General features: G+C 50.6%; 1 protein-coding gene across 7 annotated transcripts in view; it reads right to left on the bottom strand.

Annotated features, from left to right (window-relative positions):
- Nucleotides 1–12,500, bottom strand: part of vaspb (vasodilator stimulated phosphoprotein b) — a 34,933-nt gene that overhangs the window by 15,603 nt on the left and 6,830 nt on the right. For all 7 annotated transcript variants that reach the window (XM_061217814.1, XM_061217811.1, XM_061217813.1 and 4 more), the window contains exon 2: nt 1,471–1,642. In XM_061217814.1, coding sequence (XP_061073798.1) covers nt 1,471–1,642 — 172 coding nt within the window. The remainder of the gene's footprint in view (nt 1–1,470; nt 1,643–12,500) is intronic.

Here is a 12,500-nt window from a genome sequence, read left to right as displayed (position 1 = left end):
TAGTTGGACATATTTACTCATAAGGTAAAATGGCCAAGAACTGATAAAACATTAAAACGCTAGCAGTAGCTATCTACCCAACTCATCTACCTTTCATTATTGCTTTCAAGCTAAGTAACTCAGAGAACAAACTAGACCCGACTAGATATAAGCCATCGTATTATGCTATAATTGTTTTATCCTTGGGTTAAACTGCAAGCATCTTGCCTCTCAGAAAGATGAAAGTCATACATAATTTGGCAGCGGCAACGGGCAGATCAGATTTTCAAAGACTTTAATATTTATTATTTTGAGAGTGATGAGAGTGATCATTTCTGACCGGCACAGTAGATTGCCATTTTGAGACATTAATGCAAATAGTCTGTATCTCCTTTAAGAAATTGTTTATTTTGGCAGCTGGGCCAGTCGAAAGGTACCTGGAGAAAGACAAAAACTGAATATGTCTTAATGACTTCCCGCACCGTTATCAATGTTCGGCCTGTGCAAACATGCACACGTACACACGCTCTGCCACCTCCAGACTGCCCGATGATATTTACATTTACATTTTTTCAGCACAGAGAGAGCAGGGCATAAACCACAATCCAAAGCGACTTACAAGTGCATAGGTTCTTCCAAAAGTTAAAGCATCACATCCATTTTTTTTGGGGGGGTTAGACAAGAGGGATAGGGATATCAGAAAGGGGGCGGGGGGAAATCAGGAGGTAGGACTAAGGTACAATGAGACAGGTCTGAGGGTACCATTGCATGACAGGCAGAGCAGGGGTGAGTCAGAGCAGGGCAGAGAGGCAGAGGTGAGTCAGAGCAGGGCAGAGAGAGGCAGAGGTGAGTCAGAGCAGGGCAGAGAGGCAGAGGTGAGTCAGAGCAGGGCAGAGAGAGGCATAGGTGAGTCAGAGCAGGGCAGAGAGGCATAGGTGAGTCAGAGCAGGGCAGAGAGAGGCAGAGGTGAGTCAGAGCAGGGCAGAGAGGCATAGGTGAGTCAGAGCAGGGCAGAGAGAGGCAGAGGTGAGTCAGAGCAGGGCAGAGAGAGGCAGAGGTGAGTCAGAGCAGGGCAGAGAGGCATAGGTGAGTCAGAGCAGGGCAGAGAGAGGCAGAGGTGAGTCAGAGCAGTGGTGAGTCAGAGCTGCACAGAGAAAGACAGTGGTGAGTCAAAGCAGCACAGTCTCTGCTCTTGAGCAAACACACACACCTACTCGTATGCTGACACAAACACGGGCGTGTGCACATGCACATACATAATTTATGAGGACTATATTGCCCAGCCCACACAAAAAGCACAAAAAGCACATCCACAATTATACTCTAACAGCAATTGTTATTGCTTTTCATTGTTTAGCAATACGTACTTCCTGTTTGTGTGCGAGCGTGCGTGCGTGCGTCTGCGGGGTGGGAATTGACACAAGTTGCGTTTTAAAGCTGGACACACCCGTCAGTTGTGTGACACACCGCACCAGTGCTCCTCCCCAGTACCTGCTGGTCGGTCTGCAGCTTGCGTCCCACCACCCGGAAGGCGTTGGTGGAGGGATTGTGGTAGATCTGCACCCTGCTGAAGCTCTGCGCGCCCGTCCCTGCCGGTACCCACTTCTTATTGCCATCGTCGTAGATCATCACCGTGGCCCGAGCCTGGCAGATACTGGACTCACTGAGAGAGAGAGAGGGAGAGGGAGAGGGAGAGGGAGAGGGAGAGGGAGAGGGGGAGAGAGAGAGAGAGAGTGAGAGGGAGAGAGGGAGAGAGAGAGAGAGAGAGAGAGAGAGAGAGAGGGGGGGAGGGAAGGAGGGAGGGGGGGGAGAGAGAGAGAGAGAGAGACACACACACACCTTTTAGTTCAGTCACAGATAACTATGAAATTACAATGATGTTTTCGTCTCATGTTCATTATTGGTTGCACCCGAGAGGCAGGACAAGTCTGTTGATCTTCCAGCGATGTTTTCACGATACATCAGCCATGGTCAGTTACTTATTCTGACATAATGACTTTGTGTAGGTGGGGCTCTAAATGGGAGAGCGGAACCTGGAAGATGGAGTGGGAGGGGAGAGGGACAAAGGAATTGGTACGCCATTCGGATGCTAACAGTCAGCAGTCAGCAAGTCAGACCGCCACCCGATGTAGCCACAATAACATCCACACAGCCATTGGGCCCCTGAGCAAGGCCCTTAACCCTGTGTTGCTCCAGGGGAGGATTGTCTCCTGCTTAGTCTCATGAACTGTGCGTCGCTCTGGATAAGAACGTCTGCCAAAATCTCAAAATGCCGTTAAGGTAATTTAACGAGTCACACCCCGAGCACATCCGCCAATGCGGGCGGCCTGAGAGGGTCTCAGTCAAAGGGGTTTCCCCCCCTTCAGCCCGTTCCCCAATCCTCAGGGCTCTGCGGTCCTACGGCCCGTGAACCACACCCCCGCTACGGGACAACCGCACAGCAGCCCAGCTCTTTTCTGAACCGCCCAGACAAGCACCCAAAGAGAGGGAGAGAAGAGACGGCAGAGTGAAAGAGGGATACAGCAGGGGAGAGAAGAGTCTGAGAGGACGGAGAGAAGGGGAGTTATACAAACGATGTGTAAACACGACATGCCACAGAGCCTGTTTATATTCAATGTGCACTGATGTCAGTTCCAGATGCCAAAGGCATGGAAGATTTTCCTTGCGGGTGAAAACAATTATTCCTCTCCGATCCGAAGCCAGAGAGATCAGAAAACAAAGGCAGGAATCGGCCTGCTGTTCCCCTGCCAATGGGTCAGCGAGAGAGCTGTCCTGGCGCCAAGTTCCACCTGCACCGATTCAACACACACACACACACACACACACAGGCTTGCGCACACACACACACACAGGCATGCACACACACACATACACCCACACACACAGGCATGCATGCACACACACACACACACATACACACAGGCATGCATGCACAAACACACACAGACTCACTCACTCACTCACTCACTCACTCACTCACTCACTCACTCACTCACTCACTCACTCACTCACTCACTCACTCACTCACTCACTCACTCACTCACTCACTCACTCACTCACTCACTCACTCACTCACTCACTCACTCACTCACTCACTCACTCACTCACTCACTCACTCACTCACTCACTCACTCAGCAATTTATTAGGTAGACCGGTACACCAGCTTGTTAATGCAAATATCGTCAGTCAATCATGTGGCAGCAACTAAATGCATAAAAGCATGCAGACATGCTCAAGAGGTTCAGCTATTATTCAGACCAAATGTCAGAATGCAAAATGTGATCCAAATGACTTTGATAATGGAATGATGATTGATGCCAGACAGGGTGGTTTGAGTATCTCAGAAACTGCTGATTCTCCTGATTTTCAAGCACAACAGCCTCTAGAGTTTACAGAAAATGGTGCAGAAAAAAGACAAACAAAAACAAGTGAGCAGCTGGCAAAAACACATCGTTAATGAGGTCAGAGAATAAGAGTCAAACTGGTTGACGCTGACAGGAAGGTGATAGAAACGCAAAATAACCACGCATTACAACAGGAGTATGCAAAAGAGCATCTCTGAACACACAACAGGTCAAACCTCTTAAGTGGATAAGCTACAGCAGCAGAAGACCAATAAGTCTAAAAAAAATAAGTCTAGAAGTGCCCAGTGAGTGTGCACACACACCGTATTCACACTTAAGTACAAGTGCGCACACAACAACACACGCACACGCACACACACACACACACACACACAACGCACGCACACAACACACACGCACACGCACACACAACACACACAGATTCCAGGCCTCTTCCGACCATTACGCCAGGTTTAAGCTCAGCTTTGGTCCAAACTCAAACTAAGCCGAAGACTAAGAGGGAAGAGCCACTGACCTAGTTAAAAATTCCCTTGCCTCAAGAAACATACTTCAAGCAACATATTTCAGGAGGCAGACAGGTTCAGACTGAACACTACGGCTGAGTATCTAATTTCCTCTCTTTAAATCGGCTGTGAATCGGGCGGTACACACACACGCGCGACACAGGAAGGCCCTGAACCAGACAGCGACAACACGCCTCTCACACGCCAGCACGCACATCCTTCACACCAAACACAGGGGCTGACACCTGACTGACTGACACACTGTCAGTGAGAGGCGGGACAGGCAAAGGGGCAGGCCGACAGACAGGCCGACAGACAGGCCGACAGACAGGCCGACAGACAGGCAAAGGGGCAGGCCGACAGACAGGCCGACAGACAGGCAGGCCGACAGACAGGCCGACAGACAGGCCGACAGACAGGCCGACAGACAGGCAAAGGGGCAGGCCGACAGACAGGCCGACAGACAGGCAGGCCGACAGACAGGCCGACAGACAGGCCGACAGACAGGCCGACAGACAGGCAAAGGGGCAGGCCGACAGACAGGCCGACAGACAGGCAGGCCGACAGACAGGCCGACAGACAGGCCGACAGACAGGCCCACAGACAGGCCCACAGACAGGCCCACAGACAGGCCGACGGACAGGCCCACAGACAGGCCCACAGACAGGCCCACGGACAGGCCCACGGACAGGCCGACGGACAGGCCGACAGACAGGCCCACAGACAGGCCCACAGACAGGCCCACAGACAGGCCCACAGACAGGCCGACAGACAGACAGACAGACAGACGGACAGGCCGACGGACAGGCCCACAGACAGGCCCACAGACAGGCTGACAGGGGTAACACAGCCAGATGATATGCAGTGACACAGCACAGTGTCATATCCCATCACTTATGATGCTGATGAGCTCCCTCTCCTTCCCTCTCCTTCCCTCTCCTTCCCTCTCCTCTCCTCTCCTTCCCTCTCCTCTCCTCTCCTTTCCTCTCCTCTCCTTCCCTCCCCTCTCCTCTCCTCTCCTCTTCTCCCAGTGCAGGCCATGATATAATCTCCCACTTCCTGTGACAAAGCACCACGGCCCCCAGCCACTTCCTGCTTCCAGCACTGCCTTATAAGGACCTGCTGAACTATCCCAACATCTCACACACACACACACACACACACACACACACACACAGAGGAGACGCAAATAACTCACACGGGGCACACGCACTCTGTGCGCGCACGTGTGTGTGTGTGTGTGTGTGTGTGTGTGTGAGTGTGTGAGTGTGTGTGTGTGTGTGTGTGTGTGTGTGTGTGTGTGAGTGTGTGAGTGTGTGTGTGTGTGTGTGTGAGTGTGTGTGAGTGTGTGTGTGTGTGTGTGTGTGTGTGAGTGTGAGTGTGAGTGTGTGTGTGTGTGTGTGTGTGAGTGTGTATGTGTGTGAGTGTGTGAGTGTGTGTGTGTGTGTGTGTGTGAGTGTGTGTGTGTGTGTGTGTGTGTGAGTGTGTGTGTGTGTGGGGCGATGATGTAAGAGAATAACAGAGACAGGATAGTGAGCAGTGAAGTAAAGAAGGACCAGGAGAGAGAGGGACACATCTTTAATGGTGTAATGAGATGGGGGGGGGGATGCTGAGAGAGTGAATTATTGATGCTGCTGGCTGTACACACCCATATAAAAGCAGGCCCGAATCACATCTGCTCATCTGCACATCTGCGCACACATGCAAGCACTGAAGTCTGCGCAGCAAAAACAGCTCGAAAAAGACGCACGCACGCACGCACACTGACTGTTGTCCATGCCAGGTTAGCAGTGAAACACGATGAACACAAAGCCAAATGGACACGTATTTTCCATAAATAGGATATTCAACTGCGTAATTCCTTTGTTCAAACCATTACTTAGAACTGTTCAAATTATGTTTTATATTTCCCCAATACATTAAACCACAGTCACAAAATAAGAAATTTGGTCTGGAAAACTTCAAGGAAACGCTATTGAAATATCTAAAAATGCATGAATATTTTGATGTGCTGACTACAGAGACAAGTTTACCGGTGGGAATCTACAGACATTATACAGCACATTACTTACAGTCCCTGGAGTTGCCCAGACACTGAGGGGTTAACAGGAAACTGCAGCGCACTTTCAGAAATGTCTGTATAAGGCCAACGATCCCAGCACTGACAAGTACAGTCAGGTCCGCTGGCTTTCCCACTCCCTCCCTCCCTCCCTCTCGATCGCTCTCTCACTGTTTACCTGTACCTCCCACGTCTTCTCACCTTCCACACCGCCGTCTGTTTTTGCCCCATTCCTTTGTCATGCCCTCTCTCCCTCTTTCTCTCCCTCTCTCACCCTCTTTCTCACCCTCTCATTCCATCTGTTTTTTCCACGATGGCAGTTTCTCATCATTTGTGGTTTACTCCTTCATCTAATTGCACACAACAGTCTCCCTGTTCCTATATTGTTCTCGCTCCCCCCTCTCTCTCTCTGAATGGGGTTTGAAGTCTCAATGTAATGCGGTGAGCATGCACTCCTATTTGCGTGTGTGTGTGTGTGTGTGTGTGTGTTCACATGTCCGCGTGCGCTTGTGTGTGCACATGAGTGTATGCGCGTGTCTGTGGGTGTGAGAGTGTGCGTGCGTGCCTGTGTGTGTGTGTGTGTCTGCGTGTACTTGTGTGTGAGTGTGAGTTTAGTGTGTGTGCGTGTGCCTGTGTGTGCCTGTGTGTGTGTGTGTGCGTGCCTGTGTGTGCGTGTGTGTGTGTGCGTGCGCGTGTGTGTGCGCAGTGACTAGCGCTTTAGTCTGAGCCACACAGCCCCTGAGACCGCAGACTGGTGAGTATCTCCCCACTGAGTGACAGCGACCCCCTGTCCTCACGCAGGCAGGGCATTCAGTGCTGCTGGACTTCCTGTTTCCGCAGCGCTGACAGGCTGACGCGTCACTGCGCCGTGAGCATGGAGGAGGCTGCTGCCCGATGCCAGGGAGCTGCAGGGCACTCCAGACTGAGGAAGCGCAGGAACTACAGAGCTCCGTGGTGCTGGGACCAGCTGCGCACGGACTGGGCCCAATCTGACAGGAGTCTCTGAGGAGAGATCCTAATGGACACCATCAGCACAGACACTTTCAGCACTCACACCATTAATCAGCACAGATGCCATCAGCACCGACAAACAGCACTGACACCATCAGCACAGACACCAACAGCACAGACACCAACAGCACTGACAAACAGCACTGACACCATCAGCACAGACACCAACAGCACAGACAAACAGCACTGACACCATCAGCAAAGACACCGTCAGCACTCACACCATTATTAGCATAAACATTCTTTGGCACTAAATATGTGACTTCATTTTAAATGTACCCATTCAACATTTCTTTCTAATGTTGTCATCATGTTAATTTAGTACAAGGAACGTGCCAGCCCTAAATAATGTCTGTGTTTATTCTTTGTATTTAGCCCCTAGTTGTCTAATTCTGTATCCTAAGCAACACAACGATCAGCCACCCACAAATTTCCAACCCCCTATCCTTACCGCCATGCAAATGCACAGCATCAGCACCAACACCACTGGAACAGACACCATCAGCACCGAAACAATCAGCACGGTTCCCCCATAAGCACAGACTTGCTTCCTCCTGTAAACATAGACCCAGTTCCCCCATGTTACTGGTCAGCAGTGAACCAGTGTCCACCCACCACACACACCACTAACTCAAGCACAAGTCAAGACTCACTCGAGGCTTGTGTGCACACTGCAGATGTTAAAGGCCTGTGTAGACATGCCTGCCATGCACTAACCTGTTGTCATGGATACATCCCTTGATACATATGCAATTCCTCACAATAATAAGCATAGCCTAACTGGTAGGAAAGCACCGAAAGCTCTTTTGGTCTACAAAATCAATGCAAATAATTTAAAGGGAGTTTTTGTTTGTTTGTTTGTTTGTTTGTTTAGTTTCATGAAAGCTTTCAGATTGGCCCAGACAGTCCAATGAAGAATATTTGAGATACTTATTCTGCATAGTTCTCGTGCTGGGCTACCTTTACTGTAGCAGGTTATCAGGGCTTCCAGAGCAGAGGTTTCTCTTGGAGATTCAGAGAACATGGAGCCTGTATGTGTGTACAGTACCCACCCATTCCACCAAATGGAGAACTCATTTCCTCTTGGAACCATTTCACATAGCCATCCAACCTGCATTCAAGTGTGGCGCAGCTTCCAGTCACCACATTAATACACACTGCCATGGGAGGGAGGAGCTTCAGCTGACTGAGAACTGGGGAGTAGCACCACCGAAATATGAAACCTGATTTTTCAGCTTTTAATTGTGACTAGACACTATACATCTAAATCCATCACTCCATCACTAATAGAGAGAGCGCACATTTTAATTTGTGGGGAAATATTGCTCTACACGTTGCTAAGTAAAAGATTATTATTATTATGATTATTATTATTTTATTTTTTTCCCCACTTTAAACCATGAAACTCTTGGCCCAATATCCGCTATTGTAAATCGGCTGGTCATCAGAAACTTCTGCATCTAAAATATCTTATATTTTACATTTAAAAAAATACTCAGCCAATCAATATTTTAAAAAAACTTCAGAGTAAAGGCTGGCTTATACTCTGTCGCTCGACTGAAATCGCAGAACGTTGCCTGACATTGACTGCGGTGGTTGTTTAATTTATAATACATTTAATGTATGAGGTACTGAATGTCACTGCAACCAGGGATGTTGCCGATTGTAGCGACAGTCACCTGAAGGAGTATAAATCAGCCTTTACTGAGGGGTTGAAATTCATCCATTCATTCATTCATTATCCTAACCCGCTTATCCAGCACAGGGTTGCAGGGTGGCTGGAGCCTATCCCAGCATACATTGGGCGAAAGGCAGGAATACACCCTGGACAGGTCGCCAGTCCATCGCAGGGCACACACACTATTCACTCACACACTCATACCTATGGGCAATTTAGACTCTCCAATCAGCCTAACCTGCATGTCTTTGGACTGTGGGAGGAAACTGGAGTACCCGGAGGAAACCCACGCAGACACGGGGAGAACATGCCAACTCCACACAGAGAGGCCCTGGCCGATGGGGATTCAAACCCAGGACCTCCTTGCTGTGAGGCGGCAGTGCTGCCCATCCGTGCCGCCTATTTTATTGAAATCCCATACAATATTCACTATTATTCACAATTCACAATATTCACAGTTCAATGTAATAGACTACCTCTGGTATATTGAAATGCCCCCCACCTCAAGCGAACAGTACCCCCAGTACCCCCACCAAGCTACAAAGTGTATTTGTAAAGGGTTCTTTCTAAAATGACTTCGGGGAGGTATTCTGGGACGTCATCTAAGAATAACTGAGAGATGGAATGAAAACGAGGGGAGGACACAGAACTGGCGCAGGTTACAGGGACAAAGGAGCCAGACACTAGGCAGGAGACAAATAAAGGGAGGCTAAGGCTAGACTGACGAAGGCTAACAGAAGTGCACTGGGTGAACTGGATGTGTGGGCTAACAGTAGCATGACTAATGCTAACATAACTGCACTGGGTGAACTGGAAGTGAAGGCTAACGCTAGCCTGACTAATAATAACATAACTGCACAGGGGGAACTGGATGCGTGGGGTATCACTAGCCTGATTAACACTAACGGAACTGCACTGGGTGAACCGGACGGGTGTCAGCCAGAGTGGAAGATCAAATGCATATAAATATAAAGCCCAGTGCTTGTTACTCGAGTTCCCTGACAGGTCTCCGGTGGAATAACCTGCGTGTGTATTGGTTCTATAGCACAGTCACACCTGTGTGTACAGCTCCATAGCACAGTCACACCTGTGTGTGTACAGCTCTACAGCACAGTCACACCTGTGTGTACAACTCTATAGCACAGTGACACCTGAGTGTACAGCTCTACAGCATAGTGACACCTGTGTGTGTACAGCTCCATAGCACAGTCACACCTGTGTGTACAGCTCTATAGCACAGTCACACCTGTGTGTACAGCTCTATAGCACAGTGACACCTGAGTGTACAGCTCTATAGCACAGTGACACCTGTGTGTGTACAGCTCTACAGCACAGTCACACCTGAGTGTACAGCTCTACAGCACTGACCCCTGTGTGTACAGCTCTATAGCACAGTGACACCTGTGTGTACAGCTCTATAGCACAGTGACACCTGTGTGTACAGCTCCATAGCACAGTGAAGCTATACACACAGGTTTCACTGTGCTATAGAGCTGGACACACAGTCTTCACTGTGCTATAGAGCTATATACACAGGCATCACTGTGCTATAGAACTAGATATAGGCTTCACTTCTGTATAAAACAATATTTAAAAAACACTTGCTAAAATGAGGTAACCAACAGCTGTAGTCTCTCGACCGGGATAAAAATAGAGGCATTGCTGTTACGATGTAGACAGCGCTGGGGCAGATATGACACATGTTAAAATAAGCCCTGCGCCCGTTTGCTGCCAACATCCCTTTCCTGTGGCGTGGTGTGACTGTGGACCGGGGTCTCGCCCTTTCACTTCACACCAAACTGCCACCTCCCTCTCCCGCCAACGGCACGGGCCGCGTCTTACCCCCCGCGCACGCACACACTCCCGCGCGCACACGCTCCACGCGCACACACACTCTGCACACACACAGCCTGCGCGTCTTGCGTACCCTCGGGCAGCAGAAACGGCCAGCAGCAGGGACAGAGACGCAGCACACAGCAGCCCGGCGCTCCGCTTCGACACTGTGCTGGCAGGGGGGGCGGGGTAGGGGTAGGGGTAGGGGTAGGGGGAGGGGGGGGTGTTTAAGTTTTCTTTGGCTTCCAGCACTCCTGGTAACTTTCCTCCCTCTCAGCCCGCGCTGAAGCAGGCCCTGGCTTGCTGTCCGAGCCGCTGCTCCAGCTCCTGCTTTCCGCAGGCATGCCGGCAATCCCAGCTATTCCGTCTCCCTCTCTCGCTCTTTTTCCTCTCTCTTTCTCTCTCTCTCCGCACCAGTTACCGCCACTGTGTCCCGAGGGCGCAGGCCACTTACCCGAGGAGAACCCCCCCAACCCCCAATTTTACGGTCAGACTGTACACGGCCTCCGCCCTCCTGTCGAGAAAGGGGCAGGGCTTTCCACCCACTGCAGTCCTTTTTTGGGGCGAGAAATGCTTACTCAACTCTTCTTTTCTTTTTTTTTCTACAAGTCAAAACGCATCCCTACCGCAAGATTCAGCACATTCTGAAACAGACTCATGCAAACCTCTCGTTTGAGGAGTCTGCTGGCAGTGTAGAGCGGGGAGACCCCCCCCCCCCCCCCCCGTTACACATCCTGGATGATGAGGCACCCCTCGCACAACCCCAAAAACAGCGTTGCAACCGTCCCGTGGCGTGATATTCCACCTCCGAACCCCTCAGGTAGGCGCAAACTTTACAGGCCAACCTGAATGAGCTCAAATCTAATCCGTGTGGAGGAAAGGCCATGGATGGAGCACCCGTGAGCCTGATCTGTGATGTTCTTACCAGGCTCTTAACCGTCTACATGGTTCATCAGTCTACCTCAGCTGGGATTACATTAAAGATTTATCTGAATTACCCCACGGAGGACTTGACTCTGTTCATGTAGGATTAGAGAGAGAGATAGAGACTGAGAGAGAGAATGAGAGAGCGTGCGAAAGAGAGTGAGAGAGAGAGAGCGAGAGAGCGGTTGCTGGAATAAGTGCTTGTGGGCTGAGCTCAGCCAGGCTCCACCAGGGCACTTCCCCGAATTTTAGCCGCGCTGCGTTTCCGGAGTCCATTCCCACCCGAGCGCAGTCATTACATCACTCCACCCCCACCCCCCCCCCCACCCCACCCCCCCAAGACTGACTGCATCAGATAACCGCAGATAGCCCTGGAAGAGCATACTGGATAACCTCCTCCATCGCCGCGATTCAGACCTGAAACCGGCCCCGGACCAGTCACGATCCCCGCATCCCACCGTACATCTACTACGAGCATATTCTGCCGGCCCTGCCATACCAGACTGGCCCTGGGTGTCTCTGGATTCTGGGAGAAGACCGGAGTGCTCGGAGCAAACCCATACAGGCAGGGGAGAGAGCCTGCAAACTCCACACAGAAGAGCCCTGGTCAGGAATCGAAGCCTGGACCTTCTTGCTATGAGGCGGCAGGGCCGAAGGGGTCTGCCTGTACGCCCCGGCAGGGGGACGCACTGCCCCACACCAAGAGAGTAGACCCCTTAAAGTGCAGTTTCCTAATCATTATAGCACACTATCACCTTCCCTACACAGAGATGGAGAGAAGGGGGAAAAACTGAAAAATGTGGACAGATGAGAGACACAGAACAGGAGGAACAGATGTGCCAGAATAGAGGCAAAGGAGACTGGAGAGAGTGGAGCCAGAGCGTGAGACTGGTCCATTCAAATTTGTTCAAATTCTCGGCCCATAACCCAAAAAGGAGCTCGCGGTGTAAATCAGGAACAGGAATAAATGAAATCCGACTCCCTGAAGATCATCTTGTAATGCATAGTTTCCGCTATCAAATCAGTCACTTCCTGTTAACAAACAAACTGGAGACTGGAGACACAGCGGTCAGTATTCAGGCCAGAGCTACCGCTCCAGTCATACTCCCGCGAGTAACCAGATTATATCTGCAGAGTCTCCCTCTTC

This window comes from Conger conger, chromosome 13 (assembly GCF_963514075.1).
Source record: "Conger conger chromosome 13, fConCon1.1, whole genome shotgun sequence".
Classification (NCBI taxonomy): Eukaryota; Metazoa; Chordata; class Actinopteri; order Anguilliformes; family Congridae; genus Conger; species Conger conger.
This window is presented reverse-complemented; position numbering and strand designations above follow the sequence as displayed.